The sequence below is a fragment of the Cherax quadricarinatus genome, chromosome 41 (assembly GCF_038502225.1).
Source record: "Cherax quadricarinatus isolate ZL_2023a chromosome 41, ASM3850222v1, whole genome shotgun sequence".
Lineage (NCBI taxonomy): Eukaryota > Metazoa > Arthropoda > Malacostraca > Decapoda > Parastacidae > Cherax > Cherax quadricarinatus.
The window spans coordinates 26,908,021-26,935,899 of record NC_091332.1 but is presented as its reverse complement, the minus strand read 5'-3'; the positions used below and the strand labels follow the sequence as shown (position 1 = coordinate 26,935,899).

The window sequence follows — 27,879 nt, the reverse complement described above, 5'->3', positions numbered from 1 at the left end:
ACCTTTATTGAAGACATGTTGGCATCCGGAAGATAGGAAGGAGGAGAGAGGGAGGACTTACTATTGCCTCAACTACTGCCTCCACCACTGCGGCGCACTGTCTCGTATTTTTGTACAATTTCTTTCTTCACTTCTGTCGTGTTTCTCAATATTTTTTACTAAAGGGAGTGCCACTAGGAAGTTTCTTTGGGCCCATGGTGGCTTATTTCACAGTCACAATCAATAAACAAGCACTAAACACAATGAATTTATTGTGAAATGTTTGAATGAGCATGCAGGGTAATGTTTACTCAAGGATAAACAAAGCTAGACTGGCTCACGATGCCTGCGCGGGCAGACAGACAGGTCTGGTACACCGACCGAAGCATGTGGTACAGGCCGAAACTCAGGACAGAATTTAGTCGAAAAAAACGTCGAAACTTGAAGTGCCCGATACTCAGGGCTCCACTGTACTATTTTTTAGACATTCACATCTTACTGAAATAAAAATGATGTTTTTCTTGCTTAAGACTACAATTGCAACAGAAATAATATTGCAGTGGAACCTCTATTTTCATATGCCCTGGTTTTCGTATGATTTGGAATTTGATGAATTTTTTTGGCAAGATCTTGTCCCAGTTTTTGTACATCCACTCGGTTTTCATAGAGTTGACAATGGTCCGCTGTACCAAACACATCTACCGGCCCGCGCCCACACAAAGCATCCCACGTGTTCCAACTTGGTCTGGCTTTTTTTCTCGTTGAGTGAACATTGTGAGAATGTGCCTTCTTCAGTGATTAAGGATATGTGTGCAAAGTGGAATGAGTTGCAAAGTTTTGTGGAGAAATATCACCCTAACAAAGCTGTTGCAAGTTGTCTGCAACATGTTCAATGACAATGCCTTGTCCCATTTTAAAAAAATCTTAGACACACCAGAAACAGACCTCTCTGACCAGATTTTTTGTGTGACAAGGGTCCAGTGACTCAAGCTGGTCCTAGTGCCAGTAAAAGACAAAGAAGGGAAGTAACTCCGGATAGTGCCTTGATACCGAAAGTCCTTATGGAGGGGGATTCCCATTCTAAACAATAACCTCTCCTCCTCCCTCTCCCCTCCTCACCGTCTTCCATACACCAACAGGAGTCTTCAGTAGAGGTAAAAATACAGTGGATCCCCGCATAGCGACTTTAATCCGTGCAAGAGGGCTCATTGTTATGCGAAATGATCGGTATGCGAATGAATTTTCCCCATAAGAAATAATGGAAATCAAATTAATCCGTGCAAGACACCCAAAAGTATGAAAATTTTTTTTTTACCACTTGAAATATACATTTTCCTACACACAAAGAGAAGGATACATGCACAATAGTAGAGTAGTACATGCACAATATATATTGTGCATGTACTACTCTACTAAATGAAGAATAAATGACACCTTTATTGAAGATGCAGCAATGACTGATGAGACACTGTGTCCTGGGAGTGCCTTTTCCTCCTGAGTACTGTAGGTCCTGTTTGGCATTTTCTTCCAGAACAGGCCATATCACACTGTGTATGCCACTACGATTCTTAAATCTCTCAAACCAACCTTTGCTGGCTTTAAATTCACCAATATGAGCACTAGTTCCAGGCATTTTTCCCTGTTCACCTGGGTGTTAGTCGACTGGTGTGGGGTTGCATCCTGGGAGACAAGATTAAGGACCCCAATGGAAATAAGTTAGACAGTCTTCGATGACACTGACTTTTTTGGGTTATCCTGGGTGGCAAATCCTCTGGGGTTAATTGTTTCTTGGTATTCTCAATAAGCCACACCAACAACGGTGCTACAGCAGCAGCAGCAGCTGACGGTGGTACAGCAGCAGCAGCAGCAGCTGACAGTGCTACAGCAGCAGCAGACGATGCTACAGCAGCAGCAGCAGCTGACGGTGGTACAGCAGCAGCAGCAGCTGACGGTGGTACAGCAGCAGCAGCAGCTGACGGTGGTACAGCAGCAGCAGCAGCTGACAGTGCTACAGCAGCAGCAGACGATGCTACAGCAGCAGCAGACGATGCTACAGCAGCAGCAGACGGTACTACAGCAGCAGCAGCAGCTGACGGTGGTACAGCAGCAGCAGCAGCTGACAGTGCTACAGCAGCAGCTGACAGTGCTACAGCAGCAGCTGACAGTGCTACAGCAGCAGCAGACGATGCTACAGCAGCAGCAGACGATGCTACAGCAGCAGCAGACGGTACTACAGCAGCAGCAGCAGCTGATGGTGGTACAGCAGCAGCAGCAGCTGACAGTGCTACAGCAGCAGCAGATGATGCTACAGCAGCAGCAGCAGCTGACGGTGGTACAGCAGCAGCAGCAGCAGCTGACGGTGGTACAGCAGCAGCAGCAGCTGTACCACCAATAGTAGCGATGGTTGATTGGGGTTTATTATGCAACCTGGCCAGCTCGGAGACACGCACTCCACTTTCATACTTATCAATGATCTTTTTCTTCATCTCTATAGTAATTCTCACCCTTATTGCTGTAGGGTTGGCACTAGAAGCTTTCTTGGGGCCCATGGTCACTTATTTTGCAGATAAAATCACCAAAAACACTGTAATAATACGAAATGTTCCGATTGTATGCTTGGATGTTACCGCGGAGGCTGGCTGGTAAACAATGCCACCGGCGGCACATGTAAGGCTGGCTAAGGGCGCACATAATAAATAACCATAGGCTTGCACTTAAAATCACCTGACACATTACCGCAAAGGAGCAAGGTGAAGCTATCCTTTGCTGCCTTGAAGCCCAGTGCAGCCCCATGGAGACAGTGGTCTCACCCACAGCCAGGCGGTGGTCTGAGCTAGGGAAATATCCCATGGGCGATGCTCCCAATTTTTTTTACCCTCCTGCAAACCGAACTGTTATGTTGTTGTCCCTTATTTACTTTGATGGTATGGTTCTCTCTACATGTTTTAGTGTCTGGTAGCTTTTTACATAAAGGTCTTAAAAGTCTAGGGTAATAGTACTTACATTCATGATCGGTCATCCTCATTGTCTCAGAAATCCTTTCACCAGCCCTTTCAATAGGTTATTTAAATTACTTCAGGTCCTCCATCACAAATCCGGCATCATTGGGACCTGTAGTGTGCCGGATTACTGAGTTTGCCAGATTACAGAGTGGTTAGGTTAGAATACACTTAATAAAATTAACCAACTTGACGTACACAAAGTTCGTTGAACATCGGCAAAAATCGAACATTTCCACTACTTTGAGCTCAATTTCAAGGTGCTTTTTGTCAAGAAAGCAATCAAAATCATGTCTATTTCTGTAATATATCTTCCTTTCTATAAAATGAGACCAAAAAAACAAGAATACAACCATAAAAACCATACGAAAATACACTGCAAAGAGGCAGCTAATGGCTGAGAAGCAAACTCCCTTATTTTTCATCCATCTTTTTTTATTTTTGGTGTACGTTAAGAAGCATCTTTCCATCATACATTATCCAAGTTTCAATGAGATAGCCCAACAAACAACTGAGAAAAAAAATTTTTGCCAAAAATCATATATGGCAAGCCCAAGCCAGGTACCAGATGTAAGTCATTTTGTCTGACTTTTTTGGGTTATCCTAGGTTCTCTATACATACGCTGCTATGTATGATAATCTATGTAACTGTATTTGTGTATACCTGAATAAACTTATTTACTTACTTCTAGTCTGTCGACTGAGTACAAGAAACCGACCATTCACTTATTTCAATTACCCAATAAAGTGGTCAGAAATTGGCAACTTGGCCAATTTCACACAAATTTCAACAGATGCCAATTTCAAAATAGGGTCCAGAATTAACACTGCAGACATTCCTGGCACTAAAATAACATTTTGTCTGTTCATTAATCACAGCTCCAGGCCCCTCTTATATTACTCTTGATTTACTGTTATGCAGACTACTGCATTATTGTGATAATTGTATAAATAATGTCAACCCATTCTTGACTCCGTATTGGAATTTGGACTGGCAGGCGGACAGGTATTGGACGGTGACGTCATTTGTTTACTCGAGCATTGCTAAAGAATAGAACATTTCCGCTACTGTGAGCGCAATTTCAAGGTACTTTTCGTCATGAAAGCAATCAAAATCATATCTATTTCTGTAATATATCTTCCATTCTATCAAATGTGACTGAAAAAACGAGAATATAACCACAAAAACCATTTATTTATTTATTTATTTATTTATTACAATTTGAGCACACATACAGAGGTACAAAAAAAAAATACAGATAAGAGCAGCATGCCAAAGCCACTTATACTATGCATAGCATTACGGGCTGGCTTAAAATTAACTTAAGATTAACTAAGCAATGATGAAATCAGTGATAAAACATTAATGTAAACAGATTACTATAAAGTACAAGCGAGTATTACAAAGACAGGTCATATGGTTGCATGCATTATTGTACATTCAGTCGTATGGAGAATTCTGTTAGGTAGTTTATTTAAAAAAATAGTAAAGTTAAATTGGGTTTTAGGTTTAACATTTATGTGATACAATTGTGAGAAACATTTAAGATATACAGTGGACCCCCGGTTAACGATTTTAATCCGTGCAAGAGGGCTCATCGTTATGCGAAATAATCGTTATGCGAATGAATTTTCCCCATAAGAAATAATGGAAATAAAATTAATCCGTGCAAGACGCCCAAAAGTATGAAAAAAAATTTTTTTTACCACATGAAATGTTAATTTTAATACACACAAACTGAAAAAGGCATGCACAATTAAATGACACTTACTTTTATTGAAGATCTGGTGATGATTGATGGGATGGGAGGAGGGGAGAGCAATATCTTCTTACTGTTTAGAAGGGGAATCCCCTTCCATTAGGACTTGAGGTAGTAAGTCCTTTTCTGGGGTTACTTCCCTTCTTCTTTTAATGCCACTAGGGCCAGCTTCAGAGTCACTGGACTTCTTTCGCACAAGATATCTGTCCATAGTGGCCTGTACCTCTCGTTCCTTTATGACTTGCCTAAAGTGTTTCACAACATTGTCAGTGTAATAATCACCAGCACGGCTTGCAATAGCTGTGTGAGGGTGATTTTCATCCATGAAGGTTTGCACTTCAAGCCACTTAGCACAGATTTCCTTAATCTTTGAAGTAGGCAACTTCTTCAATTTCTCTCTCCCCTCCTCCGAAGCAATTTCCTCAGGTGTGGCCTCTTGCTGTTGAAGTTGATCTAGCAGCTCATCAGTGGTTAGTTCTTCATTGTCCTCCTCCACCAACTCTTCCACATCCTCCCCACTAACCTCCAACCCCAAGGACTTTCCCAATGCCACAATGGATTCCTCAACTGGCACAGGATTCTCAGGGTTAGCCTCAAACCCTTCAAAATCCCTTTTGTCTACACATTCTGGCCACAGTTTCTTCCAAGCAGAGTTCAAGGTCCTCTTTGTCACTTCCTCCCAAGCCTTACCTATAAGGTTTACACAATTGAGGATATTAAAGTGATCTCTCCAAAACTCTCTTAGAGTCAGTTGAGTTTCTGAGGTCATTACAAAGCACCTTTCAAACAGAGCTTTTGTGTACAGTTTCTTGAAGTTGGAAATAACCTGCTGGTCCATGGGCTGCAGGAGAGGAGTGGTATTAGGAGGCAAAAACTTCACCTTAATGAAGCTCATGTCCCCATAAAGTCGCTCTGACACGTCTGTAGGATGACCAGGGGCATTGTCTAACACCAGGAGGCACTTAAGTTCTAATTTCTTTTCAGTTAGGTAATTTTTCACATTGGGGGCAAATGCATGGTGTAACCAGTTATAGAAAAATTCCCTAGTGACCCATGCCTTACTGTTTGCCCTCCACAGCACACACAAATTATCCTTGAGGACATTCTTTTGCCTGAACGCTCTGGGAGTTTCAGAGTGATACACTAATAAAGGCTTCACTTTGCAATCACCAGTAGCATTGGCACACATCAACAAAGTAAGCCTGTCTTTCATAGGCTTATGTCCTGGGAGTGCCTTTTCCTCCTGAGTAATGTAGGTCCTGCTTGGCATTTTCTTCCAGAACAGGCCTGTTTCATCACAATTAAACACTTGTTCAGGTTTCAGTCCTTCAGTTTCTATGTACTCCTTGAATTCCTGCACATATTTTTCAGCCGCTTTGTGGTCCGAACTGGCAGCCTCACCATGCCTTATCACACTATGGATGCCACTACGCTTCTTAAATCTCTCAAACCAACCTTTGCTGGCCTTAAATTCACTCACATCATCACTAGTTGCAGGCATTTTTTTAATTAAATCGTCATGCAACTTCCTAGCCTTTTCACATATGATCGCTTGAGAGACGCTATCTCCTGCTATCTGTTTTTCATTTATCCACACCAATAAGAGTCTCTCAACATCTTCCATCAATTGCGATCTTTGTTTCGAAAACACAGTTGAACCTTTGGCAAGAACAGCTTCCTTGATTGTCTTTCTGGTGCCCACAATAGTAGCGATGGTTGATTGGGGTTTCTTGTACAGCTTGACTAGGTCGGCTATACGCACTCCACTTTCATACTTATCAATTATCTCTTTCTTCATCTCTATAGTAATTCTTACCCTTTGAGGTGTAGGGTTGGCACTAGAAGCTTTCTTGGGGCCCATGGTCACTTATTTTCCAGAAACAGCACCGAAAATACTGTAATAATACGAAATATTCCGAGTGTATGGTTGGATGTTACCGCGGAGGCTGGCTGGTAAACAATGGGACGGAGCGGCACATGTGAGGCTGGCTGAGGGCACATTGGACGCGTCTCGGACGAAAATCGGTATGCGGGTTTTTAATCGGTATGCGGGGCAAAAATTTTCCGATAAAAGTAATCGTTATGCGGAAAAATCGCTATGCGATGCCATCGTTATGCGGGGGTCCACTGTACAATTTATAAGGTTGAGTTATTCAGTATTTATTTGGTTTTGGGTGAGTAAGTGACCATACAAAAATATACCGCTAAGCGGCCGCTAATGGCTGAGAAGTGAACTCCTCTATTTATGGCCTGATTTCTTTCATTTTTGGTGTACGTTAAGAAATATCTTTCCATCATACATTGCCCACATTTCAATAAGATAACCCAACAAACAATTGAGAAAATAACAACAACAATAATAATAATAATAATAATAATAATAATATCTTTATTTACTACATGTACATGTACAAGATATACAGGCCTAGCTGACATCAATGACATACTATTATATAGAAAGGTGCTTGTTATGAAGAATATTTCAAGCAAATTAGGTCAGTGTCCCAGGATAACACCCACACCAGTTGATTAATACCCAGGTACCCATTTACTGATGGGTGAACATAGACAACAGGTGTAAAGAAACACACACAATGTTTCTACCCTGGCTGGGAATCGAATATTTACCAAAAATCATATATTGCTAACCCAAGCCAGGTACTAGAAATAAGCCACATTATCTGACTTTTTGAGTTATCCTAGGTTCTCTACACATATGCTACTATGTGTGATAATCTATGTAGAGAAAACAGCTTTTTTTGTTTCAGGTTTATGGTGCAGTATGAGTGTATATCACAGTTAGCCCTGTGCTATTCTCTGTTTTCTCTAATATAAGCCCCCAAGACAGGGATAGGAGAATGATACTTGTATCCCAAATCCTCTTCATACCTCCGTCAAACTGCTTGGTATTATGCCAAATATTATTTATTCTGGAGTATTTAACATGTTTTATGTTATTTATATTGTTTATTATGTCATATTAGATCAGTTGTGATAGGCAATAAGCTGTAGTGTTGATATTAGCGTAATAATAAAGCATATTCCCCTGCATCACGAGACTGAGTTCATAGCAACCGACAGTGGCTTCAAAGCCGCCTTATCTTTAACCCTTAACCCCTAAACGGTCCAAACGTATATATACGTCCACTCGCGTAGCGCCCCAAATTTTTTGAGAGAAAAAAAATTATTTTTTAATAGGAAAAAAGAGCATATGGTACCCAGGCATCCCCAATTATTTTAACATGGCGCACAGCGAGTGTGCACACCCATTCTCTCATATCTAGGCGACTCAGGCTTATCGTGGCAATGATGAATGAATGACAAAGAAAACGTATATATATGTTTGGGGCGCTACGCACGTGAACGTATATATATGTTTGGACCGTTTAGAGGTTAAACTGTCCAAACGTATATCTACGTTTTTTCAACATTTGAAAGTATGTAAAAAAAGTAGATTTTTTTTTTTTACATTTGAAAACGTGTAAAAAACTTTGATCCTTTTTTTTTTTTTTTAAATATGTAAAAAAAACGTAGATCTACTTTTGGAGTGCTAGGCATGTGAACGTAGATCTGCTTGGACAGTTTAAGGGTTAATGGAGAATGTACTGTGTAGTTGCTTTGCACAATGAAAAGTATTTCTTTTATTCATTGGAACCATGGCTAGGGCTAAAAGTAAGCAGGTTGTAACAATAAATGGAGAAAAAGAAATTAGAATGACTTATGCAGCAAGTAGTGCCACCAAACAGTACCAGCAGGTTGGTGTGGCAACCCTAGAAATTTGAAATTATGCTAGCCGAAATTAGTGCTGAATAACTGAAGGAATCGAATAACTGATTGCTGGATTTGTGATGGCGGACCTGTATTACAAAAATAGGGATATTCTAGATATACAGTGGACCCCTGCCTTATGATCAGCTTCCATTGCGACCAATTATGTAAGTGTATTTATGTAAGTGCTTTTGTACGTGTATTTTTGGGGGTCTGAAACTGACTAATCTAATTCACAATATTCCTTATGGGAACAAATTTGTTCAGTAACAGCACCTGAACATACTTCTGGAATGAAATTGTATCGTAAGGCGGGGGTCCACTGTATACAGAATATACAATTTTAGCACTCCTATTCAAAACATAAGCCTGAACACCCCTTAGCTGCTCCCATAGGACAGCCCGCATGGTGCATCTGAAACAATTAGCCCTTCTTTCCTCTTGATGACCTTAATCCAGTGTTTTGGCACACTTTAGTCACCCCTGGGTATGATGGCTACAACTTAAGGTATAAACTCACTTCTGGGGCACACATTTTGTCTAGAAGTAAAAGAGAAAAGACCAAGAGGTTCACCAGCTTGAGGCCACAAGGAGAGAGAGAGAGAGAGCGAGAGAGAGCGAGAGAGAGAGAGAGCGAGAGAGAGCGAGAGAGAGCGAGAGAGAGCGAGAGAGAGCGAGAGAGAGAGCGAGAGAGAGAGCGAGAGAGAGAGCGAGAGAGAGAGCGAGAGAGAGAGCGAGAGAGAGAGCGAGAGAGAGAGCGAGAGAGAGAGCGAGAGAGAGAGCGAGAGAGAGAGCGAGAGAGAGAGAGCGAGAGAGAGAGCGAGAGAGAGAGCGAGAGAGAGAGCGAGAGAGAGAGCGAGAGAGAGAGCGAGAGAGAGAGCGAGAGAGAGAGCGAGAGAGAGAGCGAGAGAGAGAGCGAGAGAGAGAGCGAGAGAGAGAGCGAGAGAGAGAGCGAGAGAGAGAGCGAGCGAGAGAGCGAGCGAGAGAGCGAGCGAGAGAGCGAGAGAGCGAGAGAGCGAGAGAGCGAGAGAGCGAGAGAGCGAGAGAGCGAGAGAGCGAGAGAGCGAGAGAGCGAGAGAGCGAGAGAGCGAGAGAGCGAGAGAGCGAGAGAGCGAGAGAGCGAGAGAGAGAGGGAGAGCAAGAGCAAGGCTTCTCTCAAAAGCCCACCCAAAACATCCAAAAGACTGTTGCCATGCACAATTCTCTAGCTACCACAATAATGTTTCCCATTTCCACATCTTATTTTACTTCTACAAAAAGAAATACAACTTTATTTATTTAAAATGTGTGTCTATAGTACAACCTATTACACCTACCATCCGACTTATAACCTGCTCGACATACGACCACTCGACTTACGATCATGTATTTTATGCCAAATTTCTGGGAAATAAACAACTGTTTGTGTTGTACAGTGTGTTTATCCTAGACCTTATGGTATAAAATACAGTACTAACAGCATAAAAAGTAAAGTAAAAAGTGAAATGCCAAAGTAAAACAATACAATAAAATCATTACAAAAGTGCAATGTTGATATTCAGTAGTAAGGTTCGACTTACATCCATTTTGACTTACGACCGGTTGGTCGAAACCAAGCTTGGTTGTAAGTCGGATGGTACCTATTGAGAAAAACAGGCTTGACCCAGCTGCTCCTCAGCCCCTAAGAGTGATTTGCCCTTATGACCATTAACCCTTAAACTGTCCAAATGTAAATCTACGTTCACGTGCGTAGCACTCCGACCTTTATTTTCCTCATTTGAGAGCATGTAAAAAAAAACGTAGATCTACGTTCAGAGCCCCCTGCACGTGGATGTAGATCTACGTTTGGACAGTTTAAGGGTTAAGCTGCTGTGCCCCCATCAATTCAATATAATTAGGTATTCCAGAGTAACTGTTACTTAAATACATCAATATGTGTTGGGTCCTATAGTCCCATAACATGAACCATGTAAAGTTAATTTTACAAAGTGTTGTATAAAATTATGCCACAATTTTTGAATAGTGTAATAACCAAAACGTGCAAAGTAAATCCGTGTAATATGAGGGTCTACTGTACATCATATCTGCGTCTTGGTTGCCTTCCAACAGCTCCATAATTCTGTCATAATGGTTCAGCAGCTGTGACAAGCATGATCATTCCGTTCTAAAACCATGCTGGTTTGGGTTATGCCGACTATGCTATTCCTTGAAATTTGTAATCTGACATCTCATCACTCTCTCGAAGATTTTTATAATGTGGGAAGTTAGGGCTGCTTGTCTTTAATTTTTAGTACTACCCTTATGCAAAGGAGCTATGTCTGCACTCTTCAGGGTCACTGGTATCTCACCTAGATCAAGGCAATTTCTCCAAAGAATACTTAGGGCTCATGCTAGTGGTACTTTGCATTATTTTATAAATAGGGCATTCCATGAATCTGGTCCAGGTGCTGAGTGAGTGGGCATGATTTCAATTTCTTTTTTGAAATCTGTGGGATTAGTACTAACGTCAGTTGGTTTGTGCGACCTTCCACTGGAGTGAGAAATGTTTTTGCATTCTCTACCATGCTGTTATTTAGTGGGTTGCTGAACACTGACTTCATTTAATGTTCATCATTAATGGTTCAATTCTACAGGTAGTTCTTAGTTTGGATTTGGGTATGTATAAAAATATTTTGGGTTTCTTGTAATATCCTGGATTGCCTTTTGTTCCCGTTGTGATTCTTCTGTTTGGTATGACGTCCTAGGTTTTGCTCTAAATTGGTGATCTCTCATTTAAGACTGTCTTTCCTTCATTGCAACATGTTTATGTTTTTGAGCAATTTGCTAATCAATTTTTTTTTTGTATGATCTCTTATGCTCTCTCTCTATATCTGATCTCTCTTTAGTTTCTTCAATTGTACATATTTAATACAAACCTTGTATGCTTCTGTATTTAACTTCTCCAGGCACTGGTGAGGATTTAGAGTGCTCATGTCTGTTTCCTAGGGTGTCTGATAGTTCCTGTTTTTTGTCCCAGTCAGTTCTATGGTTGCTACAGTTAAACTTACTGAACCTCCTTTCTTTTACTTAGTACAGTAGTTTCCTAACCATGAGTTAATACTCATTTGTACTTCCATAATGTTGTGGTCAGAGTATATTATTTTTGTAACTGTTATGTCTTTGATTAGTTCTTCATTGTTTGTGAATTTTAAATCCAGGGTATTTTAATTTCTAGTGGGATCACTTGTCTGTTGGTTCAACGAGTACTTTTTGCAGAACCTCATTAGTTACCTGGTATGTACCTGTTGAGCCATGGTCCTTCCAGGAGCCATTTCTGGTATAACATTGTATTGAGCCATCTTCCATTTTACATTTGGGAGATGAAAATCTCCAAGGAGGATAGTATTTGATGTGGGATTTTCTAGCCTATCAAGGCAGCTATCTATCGTCCTTAACTGTTATGTGAATTCCTCAGCCGTTGCTGACGGTGATTTATATACTAGGACAATTGCCATATTCTTATTTTCATCTTTGATACGTAGAATTTTTACTGTATCATTCAGTGAATGTAGCATTTCAGAGCAACAGGAAGTATCTTTTACATAGTCCTACTCCTCCCTGTGACCGATTAATTCTATCACATCAATACATGTTATAGTGTGTGTTTGTGTTTCTGTAAATGCTCCAAACATGGCATTCGCTTCTGAGTGGAGCCCACTAATGTAACTATCATTTTTATATGATTTTAGACTCTTAATATTTGCAAACAGGATTTACCATTTGGGATGTTTTGCTTTGGTGTGTGTGTGTTTAGTTAGTACCACTGATGGTGTACTACCTGGTTTGGTCCCTGGTGTACATACCCCTGGTTTCTCCAGTATTGATTGTGCATTTGTCTGTTATATATTTGACCCTGTTGAGTGGATGCCTGGATTGGTAAGTCCCACTGTTGTGCACCTCTGTCCCATATTTCCCTTTTGTCCTTTTTCTTGGCTCTGATCGTTTCTCTTTGTCTAAAAAAGACTGGTATTCATTTTTACTTTCCTTGCTTTATTTGATGTGCCATGTTCCTTTCACATGGTGGTCTGGACAGCTCAGGTCATAACATTCTCTGAACTGTGTTGAAACTTTGCACATTACTGGATAAACATTAAAAAAATTTGTTACAGTTTGTGGAGGTCAGAGGAACGCATATCTGTTTTCCCAAGGGTTTGTTGGTAAATCAAGACCCACAAATAAGGAAGCCTGTGAATTTGTTGGGACAACTGTTGTTATTGTTTGTTGTAGATTCGCTGGTATATTCGCCAGGCCTGGGCCTTTTCCAAGTGGTGGCCCGGACTTTGCTCCCCTTTGTGGGAGTGTCTGAGACCAATGTCTGCCATGGAAGGAGGTATAAGTACCTCCTTGTCTTCTGGGACCAGCTGTCCCCAGGCCTAACCCCATTCCCCGCCCCCACGGGGCTCGGAGGGCAAAGCTAGGCACCTTGGGCTACCACAAACCCTGCCCACACTGGACTTGAAGGGGGTGACAGCTGCATAGCAGCAGATGATGTCAGGAGGTGCAGAGACAGCAAGCACTATAGGATCCTTTTGGAGTCACCCCCAGCTTTGGGCATTAAGCCCGAGTGCTGGGGAAGCTCAAGAATGCCTCTGGCTGTGAGTGTTGCTGCTGCTACTACTGCACTTCTCTGTTGCACTCTCTCTCCTTGGGACAGCTGTATAAGTGATGTGTGGCAAAATTTGTGGGAGATCCTCGTGTGGTAAAAATAAAATAAAAAAATGGTAACTATGGTAATATGATAATGGTATACAATACTGACAAGTTGTTAAATAAGACACATGTGCAACAGTTAGGTATCTTTATTCCAGAATGTTTCGGCTACACAAAAGGCTTTTTCAGTTGAATACAGAGGAGGCAGCAGGAACTGTAGAGAAATAGACAGGTGTAATTAGTTCATCATCCTTGAAGACATAATTTTTAGATGGGAAGTCCCTGAGCCTGGAGAAGAGTTCTACACACTTGTTATGAGTGAGAAAGGTTGGATTTGAGGGGCCTACTCACTAGGTTTGCTACACTGCCTCTTAATGATTACATTCTTAATTTTACTAGTGGGCTTCACGTCTCCTGTTGTCAGGATTATCTGTTCCTCACCTTTAACAGTATATGTCTTTCCATTCTGTTACTTCAGCTTAGCATTGTTCCTGACTATGGAGCAGAACTCTTCTCCAGGCTGAGGGACTGACCATCCTACCTCTTCGAGGGTGATGGACTGATTACATTGTCTTTACATCTCTACTGCTTCTGCTTCCTCAGTATTTGAAGAAGCCTACTGTGTAGGCAAAACATTTGGGAATAAAGATACCTAACTGTTTTGTGTGTGTCTTACTTTGTAACTATGGTAAAACAACATTAAAACAATTTACCTAAACTATCCATCCATCAGCTGCTAGTCATGTTTGCATCATTTATTAGTGTGGTTATGTAAGAGTTACTAATTTCCAAATAATCGGATTACTGTAATTACAGATTTTGTGACTCTTGCCTAATTGTTTTCCAGGATGATCCTCAGTATATAGGAGCTCCAACTGTACCCGAGCCCAGATCTCGAGCAAATGCAGTTTTTGAAGATGAAGAAAAGTCAAGGCTTCTGCAGAGACTACTTCAGAGTAAGAACCCAGAAGATCTCCATAAAGCTAATGCTCTTATTAAATCCATGGTGAAGGAAGATGAGAGAAGAATGGAACGAACCAGCAGAAGGATCGTGGAGGTAAAAGCTTTCCTTTATATTTGATAGGGTATTTAGATGGCAACCTGCCACCTAGAATAGCTTTCCTGATGTTAAGTCAGATCACCTCAGAGATAGTGTTTGAGCTTCCTGTGCTGAGTGACCTTGCTGTGGTGGCTGGATTTGGGTCCCCTATTCTGGGTCACCTTGCTGTGTTGGCAGGGTTGTAGTCCTCTGATGTTGTCTCTGTACTGTAGTGGCATGGTTTGAGCATCTTGATGCTGTTTTATCTTACTGTGATGGTGGGATTTTAGCACCCCCATATGCTGGGTCACTACTGTAATGATAGATTTTGGCCCTTTTGGCCCCTCTGATGCTAGGTCATATTACTGTGGTGGTGGTGGCAGCAGCAGCAGCCTGAATGTCTGGATAAGAACCTAGCAAGCCAGTTTTTAGCTAAAATTTATCATGACTTAAAGCCTATAGCTGAAATCAAATTATGGATATGGTTTGGACTGGCTTATTGAATTAGAATGTGCTGATTACATTTTGATTATATTGCAGTTATCTGTAATATGACATTAAATTATGTACCACAGGAAATTGGTACCAATAGTAGCAAGTGGGCAAATTGCTAAGATGGCTAAATATTGGTAATGATAATGACAAATTAGTAATTATATTATACGTATATGCTTCTAAGCTGTTGTGTTCTGACCACCTCTGCAAAAACAGAGATTATGTGTGTGTGTGAGGTGAAAGAGTTAAATGATGATGAAAGTATTTTCTTTTTGGGGATTTTTTCTTTTTGGGTCACCCTGACTCGGTGGGAGACGGCTGACTTGTTAAAAAAAAAAAAAAAAAGATTAGCATCCATTTATATTAAAACACTGAATAGCCATATGGTTACAGGGATGTGTAATGTCACCATGGTTGTTTAATATATTTATAGATGGGGCCGTAAAAGAAGTAAATGCTGGGTGTTCGGGAGAGGGGTGGGATTAAATTATGGGGAATCAAATTCAAAATGGGAATGGACACAGTTAATTTTTGCTGATGATACTGTGCTTATGGGAGATTCTAAAGAAAAATTGCAAAGGTTAGTGGATGAGTTTTGGAATGTGTGTAAAGGTAGAAAGTTGAAAGTGAACATAGAAAAGAGTAAGGTGATGAGGGTATCAAATGATTTAGATAAAGAAAAATTGGATATCAAATTGGGGAGGAGGAGTATGGAAGAAGTGAATGTTTTTCAGATACTTTGGAGTTGACGTGTCGGCGGATGGATTTATGAAGGATGAGGTTAATCATAGAATTGATGAGGGAAAAAAGGTGAGTGGTGCGTTGAGGTATATGTGGAATCAAAAAACGTTATCTATGGAGGCAAAGAAGGGAATGTATGAAAGTATAGTAGTACCAACACTCTTATATGGATGTGAAGCTTGGGTGGTAAATGCAGCAGCGAGGAGACGGTTGCAGGCAGTGGAGATGTCCTGTCTAAGGGCAATGTGTGGTGTAAATATTATGCAGAAAATTCAGAGTGTGGAAATTAGGAAAAGGTGTGGAGTTAATAAAAGTATTAGTCAGAGGGCAGAAGAGGGGTTGTTAAGGTGGTTTGGTCATTTAGAGAGAATGGATCAAAGTAGAATGACATGGAAAGCATATAAATCTATAGGGGAAGGAAGGCGGGGTAGGGGGTCGTCCTTGAAAGGGTTGGAAAGAGGGGGTAAAGGAGGTTTTGTGGGCGAGGGGCTTGGACTTCCAGCAAGCGTGCGTGAGCGTGTTAGATAGGAGTGAATGGAGACAAATGGTACTTGGGACCTTACGATCTGTTGGAGTGTGAGCAGGGTAATATTTAGTGAAGGGATTCAGGGAAACCGGTTATTTTCATATAGTCGGACTTGAGTCCTGGAAATGGGAAGTACAATGCCTGCACTTTAAAGGAGGGGTTTGGGATATTGGCAGTTTGGAGGGATATGTTGTGTATCTTTATTCGTATATGCTTCTAAACTGTTGCATTCTGAGCACCTCTGCAAAAGCAGTGATAATGTGTGAGTGTGGTGAAAGTGTTGAATGATGATGAAAGTATTTTCTTTTTGGGGATTTTCTTTCTTTTTTGGGTCACCCTGCCTCGGTGGGAGATGCCCGACTTGTTGAAAAAAAAAAAAAAAAATCTTAAGTTACTCTAATCAAAGTTAGGCATATATAACTCGCCTTGTTGTAAAAAGTATTTGAGTATACGTAATTTGTTAAAAATCTTTGTTAACCCTTTCAGGGTTGCCAGGCCCTCTCCGAGACTTGTTCTCAGGGTCGCCCAAATTTCAAAAAAAAAAAAAAAAACTTTTTCTTATGAAAAGATAGAGAATCTTTTCCCGATCATAATGACACCAAAAGTATGAAATTTGATGGAAAACTTAGGAATTTTGCTCTCGCGAAGTTAGCGGTCTCGACGATGTTTACGCATCGGCGATTTTGCCCACTTTGAGCTCTATTTTTGGCCAATTCCAGTGTACTAGTCGACAAAAATCATAACTATTTCGCTAGAACTCCATTTTTTCTATCGAATGAGTACAAGAAACCACCCACTTACCGATTTCAACTATCCAATAAAGTGGTCAGAATTTAGCAATTTTGCCAATTTCACACAAACTTCAAAAGATGCCAGTTTCCGAATAGAGCCCAGAATAAACAAGAAAGACATTCCTGGCACTAAAATAAGAAGTTCTCTGTTCGTTAGTCACATCCCCAGGCCCCTCTTATATTTCTTTGGCTTTCCACTTTGAATTTTTATTCTTACAAAAAATAGAAGATTTACTGTTATGCAGAATACTGCATTAGTGTATAAATGATATAAATAATGTCAGCTCGCTTGTGAAAGAATATTAGACTCGCCAGTTGACGTGTATTGGACGCTTGGCATGATTTGTTTTCTTTTGAACTTTGGTAAAAATCGAACATTTCTGCCATTTTGAGCTCAATTTCAAGGTACTTTTCATTGTAAAACCAGTCAAAATCATCTCAATTTCTGTAATATGTCTTTCATTCTATAAAATGAGACCAGGAAAACTAGAATACAACCATAAATACCATACAAAAATGCAGTGCAAAGTTGCTGTTTTAATCCAAAAACACGGTCAAAGTTGTTTTTTCTCATTACACACTGTGTGCTGCAGGATTTTTTTTATACTGAGCACACTGACCACATAGACCCATTCTTTCATATGTAGGCCTACCAGCTTTCTCTCATTAGATTTGAGGGCGCTAGAATTAAGGCATACTAGTATGTCAAAAACCCTGGGGCGTAAGCCGTACTAGTACGGCCAAAACCCTGAAAGGGTTAAGACTTGTGCCAAGCAAGCCTGCCTATAATATGGCACTCAAACAAGAAAGCTGGAATGACTATGAATCTGAAAAATGATTTACTTTGTATGTTTTCTCAGCAATTACAACATCATAATAATATAGGAAGACATTGCTGAAAAAGCCACATACTTCTACTGGATAATTATCAAGCCATCATGTTGTTTTAGTCTGACAGTTGCTAGTCAGGGTGGGAAACAGAGTACATAGTGTTTTATTATTGATGCTAGTAGAGTAGACCCTCCATATCACAAGACCAGATGATGACACCTGAGAGAAATTTTATATTTGCATAATTCAGAATGGCTGGCATAAAACCTTTTTTTTTTTTTTTTTTTTTTTTTTACAGAATATTATTAAATATAAAGTTTTTGCCTCATACGACACACGTGGCTTACAGAGGATAGATTCTTTTCCACTTCCCCATGGACAATAGAGAGAGAAAAAAAAAAGAACAAGAGCTATTAAGAAAAAGAGGAAAAACCCTAGATGTGTGTATGTATATATATGCATGTGCATGCCTGTGTAGTGTGACCTAAGTGTAAGTAGAAGTTGCAAGATATACCTCTTATCCAACGTGTTTATGAGACAGAAAAGACACCAACAATCCTACCATCATGTAAAACAGTTACAGGGTTTCTGTTTTACAGTCACCTGGCATGACGGTAGTGCCTCCCTGGGTGGTTGCTGTCTACCAACTTGCTACCTATGGGAGATTCTGAAGAGAAGTTGCAGAGGTTGGTGGATGAATTTGGTAGGGTATGTAAGAGAAGAAAATTAAAAGTGAATATAGGAAAGATTAAGGTTATGAGGATAAAAAGATTAGGTGACGAAAGATTGGATATCAGATTGGAGGGAGAGAGTATGGAGGAGGTGAATGTATTCAGATATTTAGAAGTGGACGTCTCACCAGATGGGCCTATGAAGGATGAGGTGAATCGTAGAATTGATGAGGGGAAAAGGGTGAGTGGTGCACTTAGGAGTCTGTGGAGACAAAGAACTTTGTCCGGGGACGCAAAGAGGGGAATGTATGAGAGTATGATTGTACCAACACTTGTATGGGTGTGAAGCATGGGTGATGAATGTTGCAACGAGGAGAAGGCTGGAGGCAGTGGAGATGTCATGTCTGAGGGCAATGTGTGATGTGAATATAATGCAGAGAATTCGTAGTTTGGAAATTAGGAGAAGGTGTGGGATTACCAAAACTGTTGTCCTGAGGAGGGGTTGAGGTGGTTTGGACATGTAGAGAGAATGGAACAAAACAGAATGACTTCGAGAGTGTATAAATCTGTAGCGGAGGGAAGGCGGGGTAGGGGTCGGCCTAGAAAGGGTTGGAGGGAGGGGGTAAAGGATGTTTTGTGTGCGAAGGACTTGGACTTCCAGCAAGCATGCGTATTTGATAGGAGTGAATGGAGACAAATGGTTTTTAATACTTGACGTGCTGTTGGAGTGTGAGCAAAGCAACATTTATGAAGGGATTCAGGGAAACCGGCAGGCTGGACTTAAGTCCTGGAGATGGGAAGTACAGTGTCTACACTCTGAAGGAGGGGTGTTAATGTTGTAAAGCACCCCTCTGGCAAGACAGTGATGGAGCGAATGATGAAAGTTTTTCTTTTTCAGGCCACCCTGCCTTGATTGGAATCGGCCGATGTGTTAATAAAAAAATAATAATCAAATTATTAAATATTTAAATCTTCTTCTTTGAGCAAACCGGCTGTATCCCATCGAAGCAGGGTGGCCCAAAAAGAAAAATGAAAGTTTCACCTTTTAACTTGAGTAATATACTGTATACAGGAAATGGGATTACTAACCCCTTGCTCCTGGCATGTTAGTTGTCTCTTATGACACACACAGCATATGGAAGAAGAATTCTATTCCACTTACTCTTGGAGATAAGAGGAAATAAACAAGGACAAGAACTAGTCAGAAAATAGAAGAAAATCCAGAGGGGTGTCTATATATATAGGGAAGTGAAAGTGTATAAACTAAGGGAGGAGGAAGTTCGGGTGAGATATAAGCGACTATTGGCAGAAAGGTGGGCTAGTGCAAAGATGAGTAGTGGGGGGTTGAAGAGGGTTGGATGAGTTTTAAAAATGCAGTATTAGAATGTGGGGCAGAAGTTTGTGGTTATAGGAGGGTGGGGGCAGGAGGAAAGAGGAGCGATTGGTGGAATGGTGAAGTAAAGGATGTGATAAAAGAGAAAAAGTTAGCTTATGAGAGGTTTTTACAAAGCAGAAGTGTTATAAGAAGAACAGAGTATATGGAGAGTAAAAGAAAGGTGAAGAGAGTGGTGAGAGAGTGCAAAAGGAGAGCAGATGACAGTGCCTCTCCCACTCTATCAAGAAATTTTAATGAAAATAAGAAAAAATTTTGGAGTGAGTTAAACAAGTCAAGAAAGCCTAGGGAATGTATGGATTTGTCAGTTAAAAACAGAGTAGGGGAGTTAGTAGATGGGGAGAGGGAGGTATTAGGTAGATGGCGAGAATATTTTGAGGAACTTTTAAATGTTAAGGAAGAAAGGGAGGCGGTAATTTCATGCACTGGCCAGGGAGGTATACCATTTTTTAGGAGTGAAGAAGAGCAGAATGTAAGTGTGGTGGAGGTACGTGAGGCATTACGTAGAATGAAAGGGGGTAAAGTAGCTGGAACTGATGGGATCATGACAGAAATGTTAAAAGCAGGGGGGGATATAGTGTTGGAGTGGTTGGTACTTTTGTTTAATAAATATATGAAAGAGGGTAAGGTACCTAGGGATTGGTGGAGAGCATGTATAATCCCTTTATATAAAGGGAAGGGGGACAAAAGAGTTTGTAAAAATTATAGAGGAATAAGTTTACTGTGTATACCAGGAAAAGTGTACGGTAGGGTTATTATTGAAAGAATTAGAGGTAAGACTGAACGTAGGATTGCGGATGAGCAAGGAGGCTTCAGAGTGGGTAGGGGATGTGTAGATCAAGTGTTTACATTGAAGCATATATGTGAACAGTATTAAGATAAAGGTAGGGAAGTTTTTATTGCATTTATGGATTTAGAAAAGGCATATGATAGAGTGGATAGGGGAGCAATGTGGCAGATGTTGCAAGTATATGGAATAGGTGGTAAGTTACTAAATGCTGTAAAGAGTTTTTATGAGGATAGTGAGGCTCAGGTTAGGGTGTGTAGAAGAGAGGGAGACTACTTCCCAGTAAAAGTAGGTCTTAGACAGGGATGTGTAATGTCACCATGGTTGTTTAATATATTTATAGATGGGGTTGTAAAAGAAGTAAATGCTAGGGTGTTTGGGAGAGGGGTGGGATTAAATTATGGGGAATCAAATACAAAATGGGAATTGACAGTTACTTTTTGCTGATGATACTGTGCTTATGGGAAATTGTAAAGAAAAATTGCAAAGGTTAGTGGATGAGTTTGGGAGTGTGTGTAAAGGTAGAAAGTTGAAAGTGAACATAGAAAAGAGTAAGGTGATGAGGGTATCAAATGATTTAGATAAAGAAAAATTGGATATCAAATTGGGGAGGAGGAGTATGGAAGAAGTGAATGTTTTCAGATACTTGGGAGTTGACGTGTCGGCGGATGAATTTATGAAGGATGAGGTTAATCATAGAATTGATGAGGGAAAAAGGTGAGTGGTGCATTGAGGTATATGTGGAGTCAAAAAACGTTATCTCTGGAGGCAAAGAAGGAAATATATGAAAGTATAGTAGTACCAACACTCTTCAAACAGGTGTAGTGTCTGATATGTGGAAGATGGCTAATGTAATTCCTATTTTTAAAACAGGGGACAAGTCGTTACCGTCAAATTACCGCCCAATAAGCCTGACCTCAATTATAGGCAAATTACTAGTCAATTATTGCTGAGATTATAAGAAGCCATCTCGATAAGCATAGCTTGATTAATGATACTCAGCATGGATTCACAAGAGGCTGGTCTTGTCTAACTAATTTATTAACTTTCTTCAGTAAAGCTTTTGAGGTTGTTGACCATGATAAAGAATTTGATATTATTTACTTAGATTTTAGTAAGGCTTTTGATAGAGTTCCGCACCATAGACTGTTAAAGAAAGTGGCAGCTCGTGGCATTGGGGGAAAAGTGCTCTCGTGGATCGAGTCATGGCTCACAGACAGGAAGCAGAGAGTGTCCATAAATGGGGTTAAATCTGAGTGGGGATCTGTAACAAGTGGCGTTCCACAGGGATCAGTCTTGGGCCCGTTGTTGTTTATAATATATATCAATGATCTTGATGAGGGAATTACTAGTGATATGAGCAAATTCGCCAATGACACAAAGATAGGTAGGATAATTGATTCAAACGTAGATGTTATGGAACTTCAGGAGGATTTAAACAAACTCTATTCTTGGTCAGAAAAGTGGCAGATGCAGTTCAATGTAGATGAATGCAAGGTTCTGAAGCTCGGGAGTGCCCATAACCCTAGTACTTATAAGTTAAATGATGTAGAACTTAGCCATACAGATTGCGAAAAGGACTTGGGGGTTATGGTGAGCAGCAACCTTAAACCAAGACAGCAATGCCTAAGCGTACGTAATAAGGCAAATAGATTACTGGGATTTATATCAAGAAGTGTAAGCAACAGAAGTCCAGAGGTCATACTGCAGCTTTATACATCATTAGTAAGGCCTCACCTAGATTATGCAGCTCAATTCTGGTCTCCCTATTACAGAATGGACATAAATTCGTTAGAAAACATTCAGCGTAGGATGACTAAATTAATACATAGCATTAGAAATCTTCCTTATGAAGAAAGATTGAAGACTTAAGTTACATTCACTTGTTAGACGAAGAATGAGGGGAGACCTGATCGAAGTGTATAAGTGGAAGATAGGTATTAATAAAGGGGATATTAATAAGGTCTTGAGGATATCTCTCCAAGAGAGAACCCGCAGTAATGGATTTAAATTAGATAAGTTTAGATTTAGAAAGGACATAGGAAAGTATTGGTTTGGAAATAGGGTAGTTGATGAGTGGAACAGTCTACCTAGTTGGGTTATTGAGGCTAGGACTTTGGGTAGTTTCAAATTTAGGTTGGATAAGTACATGAGTGGGAGGGGTTGGATTTGAGTGGGACTTTCACATCAGAGCTTATTTCTTGGGTAGCATTAAAAATTGGGTTGGGCAAATGTTTTGTTAGTGGGATGAATTGTAAAGGACCTGCCTAGTATGGGCCAACAGGCCTCCTGCAGTGTTCCTCCTTTCTTATGTTCTTATATGGGTGTGAAGCTTGGGTTGTGAATGCAGCAGCGAGGAGGTGGTTGGAGGCAGTGGAGATGTCCTGTCTAAGGGCAATGTGTGGTGTAAATATTATGCAGAAAATTCAGAGTGTGGAAATTAGGAGAAGGTGTGGAGTTAATAAAAGCATTAGTCAGAGGGCTGAAGAGGGGGTGTTGAGGTGGTTTGGTCATTTAGAGAGAATGGATCAAAGTAGAATGACATGGAGAGCATTTAAATCTGTAGGAGAAGGAAGGCGGGGTAGGGGTCGTCCTCGAAAAGGTTGGAAGAAAAGGGTAAGGGAGGTTTTGTAGGCGAGAGGCTTGGACTTCCGGCAGGCGTGCATGAGCGTGTTCGATAGGATTGAATGCAGACGAATGGTATTTGGGACCTGACCATCTGTTGGAGTGTGAGCAGGGTAATATTTAGTGAAGGGATTCCAGGAAACCGGTTATTTTTATATAGCTGGACTTGAGTCCTGGAAATTGGAAGTACAGTGCCTGCACTCTAAAGGAGGGGTTCGAGATATTAGCAGTTTGGAGGGATATGTTGTGTATCTTTATACGTATATGCTTCTAAACTGTTGTATTCTGAGCACCTCTGCAAAAACGGTGATTATGTGTGAGTGAGGTGAAAGTGTTGAATGATGATGAAAGTATTTTCTTTTTGGGGATTTTCTTTCTTTTTTGGGTCACCCTGCCTCGGTGGGAGACGGCCGACTTGTTGAAAAAAAAATGCAAGTGTAGTATAATCTCAATGCAAGTAGAAGTTGCAAGACATACCTGAAATTTTGCATGTTTATGAGCCAGAAAAAAAGACACCAGCAATCCTACCATCATGTAAAACAGTTACAGGCTTCCGTTTTACACTCGCTTAGCAGGATGGTAGTACAGTGGACCCCCGGTTAATGATATTTTTTCACTCCAGAAGTATGTTCTGGTGCCAGTACTGACCAAATTTGTTCCCATAAGGAATATTGTGAAGTAGATTAGTCCATTTCAGACCCCCAAACATACACGTACAAACGCACTTACATAAATACACTTAAATAATTGGTCGCATTCGGAGGTGATCGTTATGCGGGGGTCCACTGTCCCTCTCTGGGCGGTTGCTGTCTTCTAACCTACTATGTACCTACTAATACACGTATTTAAATACTGTATTAAATTTGCTCTTTGTGAAAAGTAATATAAATGCTTATTTTAACCTAGAAACAAAGCCTGTTGGAATTTATTGGTTTTTATAAACATTAAACTTCGAAATGGCTACCATACAACTTTTTTTTTCTTCGTAGAATTTTTTTTAACAAAATATTAATTATATTCTTTCAACAAGATTGCAACTGGTGGGTGAATTTGGTAGGGTGTGCAAAAGAAGAAAATTAAAGGTGAATACAGGAAAGAGTAAGGTTATGAGGATAACAAAAAGATTAGGTGATGAAAGATTGAATATCAGATTGGAGGGAGAGAGTATGGAGGAGGTGAATGTATTCAGATATTTGGGAGTGGACGTGTCAGCGGATGGGTCTATGAAAGATGAGGTGAATCATAGAATTGATGAGGGGAAAAGGGTGAGTGGTGCACTTAGGAGTCTGTGGAGACAAAGAACTTTGTCCTTGGAGGCAAAGAGGGGAATGTATGAGAGTATAGTTTTACCAACGCTCTTATATGGGTGTGAAGCGTGGGTGATGAATGTTGCAGCGAGGAGAAGGCTGGAGGTAGTGGAGATGTCATGTCTGAGGGCAATGTGTGGTGTGAATATAATGCAGAGAATTCGTAGTTTGGAAGTTAGGAGGAGGTGCGGGATTACCAAAACTGTTGTCCAGAGGGCTGAGGAAGGGTTGTTGAGGTGGTTCGGACATGTAGAGAGAATGGAGCGAAACAGAATGACTTCAAGAGTGTATCAGTCTGTAGTGGAAGGAAGGCGGGGTAGGGGTCGGCCTAGGAAAGGTTGGAGAGAGGGGGTAAAGGAGGTTTTGTGTGCGAGGGGCTTGGACTTCCAGCAGGCATGCGTGAGCATGTTTGATAGGAGTGAATGGAGACAATTGGTTTTTAATACTTGACGTGCTGTTGGAGTGTGAGCAAAGTAACATTTATGAAGGGGTTCAGGGAAACCGGCAGGCCAGACTTGAGTCCTGGAGATGGGAAGTACAGTGCCTGCACTCTGAAGGAGGGGTGTTAATGTTGCAGTTTAAAAACTGTAGTGTAAAGCACCCTTCTGGCAAGACAGTGATGGAGTGAATGATGGTGAAAGTTTTTCTTTTTCGGGCCACCCTGCCTTGGTGGGAATCGGCCAGTGTGATAATAATAAAAAAAATAATAATAAAGATTGCAACTTTCAGAGTGTAATATTCTTGATACACAAAATGGGTTTGGCAAGTAAATCGTGAAACTCAGAGGCCAGTGCGTTAGTCACTCAGACAGTTGGCTCTAATAAGATTCATCCAGCTAGGTATATTGCTATACTCCATGGGAGGTTAGTATGGGTCACCACTGTAACCTCAATTGCAGGTTTTTACAGACGAATCCCACACCATGCCCACATTGATGTGGTCAGTGTGGCACCCATGCTAACCTTCTTTTGGTGTACAGAAATGTACCTAATTGGATGAATCTTATTAGAGCCAGGTGGCCCAATGGTTAACACTGACCTGTGAGTTTTAGGACTCATTTGTCATGGGTTCAAATCCCCACTCATTCTCTGATTTAACATTCATGATAAATACCAACTGCACACTCGCCTACCCAGTCACCCATCAACACCCTCCACCACACTAGGTTACCTACACAACTACATGTCTAATTCATCAACAGTAAAGATACCGAAGTGTTGCACAAGCGTCTGATTCATCCACACCCACACCACTTCCCCGTAGCTTCAGACCCATATAGCCTCCACCCACACCACTCCCCCCACAGTTTAAAGCCCTCACAGCCCCCACTCCAACACATTACCGACACTTTCATGGCCAACACTCTACTGCACCCACCACCCTCATTACCACCCACACCAACTGAACACTTACCCATCTAGACACCCATCATCCGCACCACCAACCATGCTGACCCACCAACACTGTTACCTACACCATCTCACTGTCTTGTTGCTTCCAGCCTTCCTTCCTTCCCCACAACACCTCTCCACTGTCTAGCATCCTCCACCTCCCAGCACCAGCCTCCAGCTCCTGCCCCTCACCTCTCCACTGCTCGGTCTCGTCCCATGCTAGTAGTGCCCCAGTCCCCACCCCACACTTAACCCCTTCACCCCAACTGCTGTAACCCCTCCCTAACCCCAGCCTCCATACTAACTACTCTAACCCCTCATTTATAACTCCTATACAGTTTCAAGGAGTGGGATAACTGAACAGTAAGGCACTTGTGTCTGCTACTAGAGGTGTAAATGCAGGATCTTTATATTGGCACACATCTCTACATCCACCCTCCTGCAATTACATTATATTTTGTTTTTTTTTACTCTTTCAAGGCCTAAAAAATTTGGGTAGCTTTTTTAATGGGTTTAGGAATGTAAACCTATTTTTCCCATGTATTCTTCATTTTTTTACAAAATTTTTATTTTAATTGCATGCTGTTTTTACGAACGTAAGTACCGTGTTATCCTGCTTTCATCTGTACCTAAATTGGCAGATTATTTCTTGTAGCATTTATGGGAACGTGTGGCTGTTATTGAGAGCAGTTTTTCAACACTTGATGTAATATACCAAATAAATAGTGGATAATATGAAATAAAAGAGACAAGTGTATCTAAATGGTTCATAGAATTAGCAGGTTGATGAATTAGCCACTTGTGCAGTACTTGGGTATCTTTATTATGGAAATGTTTTGCCAACCAGCGGCTTCCTCAGTCCAATACAGAGAAGAATGGTTCAAGATCTGGAGTTTGAGATAACTAGTCCCTCAGCCTGGAGTTGATGTGATCAGTCCCTCAGTGTGGACTGATCACATTGACTCCAAGCTGAGGGACTAATTATCTCAAACTCCATCTGATTTTCAACCATTCTTCTTTGTATTGGACTGAGGAAGCCACTGATTGGCAAAATGGCCAGTTTGTTGAAAAAATGAAGTACAGCAGGGCCCCGCTTTATGGCGTTTCACTTTACGGCGTTCCGCTAATATGGTCATTTCAAATTATGACCAAAACTCGCTATACGGCTCCCCCCACCTGACTTTCTAATACGGTCACCGCACCCCACCCTGTTTGTTTACATTCTTCGTGAGCTCAGTAAGCACTAAGTCTCTCCATTTTGTCTGGAAACTCCAAAATTTCAAATGTTTTTAAAAGTTATTTCATATTTTATATATACTCTGATAATTATACTTATGTATACCTGTACTTAAATAAACTTACATACTGTGCTGGCATGCAGGTACACATTAAAATCAGTAAGAGTGTCTTATGTCTCCAGACGTCATATTAGTAATGATAATAATAATCATCGAGTCTCATTTAAATGTCGATATTACGTTAAATACACATTTTCATTAATCCAACTATGATATTTTTTCAAAATTATATAATAAACATGATATATAACATAAAAATATGATAAATACACCCCACAATAGAATAAATAAGCATAAATATGAGATGTGGTAGCCAGATAACTTGTACAAGTGATGCCAAGAATAACATTTTCTCTAATCTAACATAAGAGGAAATGTGTTACTGGGGGTAACTGTAGAAAATTATTCCTTTCGTATGTATGTAAGTAAGTTTATTCAGGTATACACAAATACAGTTACATAGATTATCATACATAACAACATATGTGTAGAGAACCTAGGATAACCCAAAAAAGTCAGAGTGACTTATTTCCATTGCCTTCACTCAGAGCATCATTTCTTCTCAAAATGATGTTACATGAGAATGGGAGTGTTCTTCTTTATTTATTCTACCGTATCAATGTAGAAACAACCTGTACACAATGTAACTTGTACACAAACCAGACGTGTACACTTTGTTTACAAAACTTACCTTCGCCTGGTTTGTTTACATAACTCTGCGCCTGTACTCTCTCATGCACTCATTCTTTCTCTCTCTCATTTATTCGTTTTATCTCATTTACTTATTCCTGACCCTACATTAAGACTACA

General features: G+C 40.6%; 1 protein-coding gene across 2 annotated transcripts in view; it reads left to right on the top strand.

Moving 5' to 3' along the window:
- Gga (ADP-ribosylation factor-binding protein Gga) overlaps positions 1 to 27,879 on the top strand; it is a 236,986-nt gene that overhangs the window by 55,115 nt on the left and 153,992 nt on the right. For both annotated transcript variants that reach the window (XM_070093106.1, XM_070093107.1), the window contains exon 4: positions 14,022 to 14,231. In XM_070093106.1, coding sequence (XP_069949207.1) covers positions 14,022 to 14,231 — 210 coding nt within the window. The remainder of the gene's footprint in view (positions 1 to 14,021; positions 14,232 to 27,879) is intronic.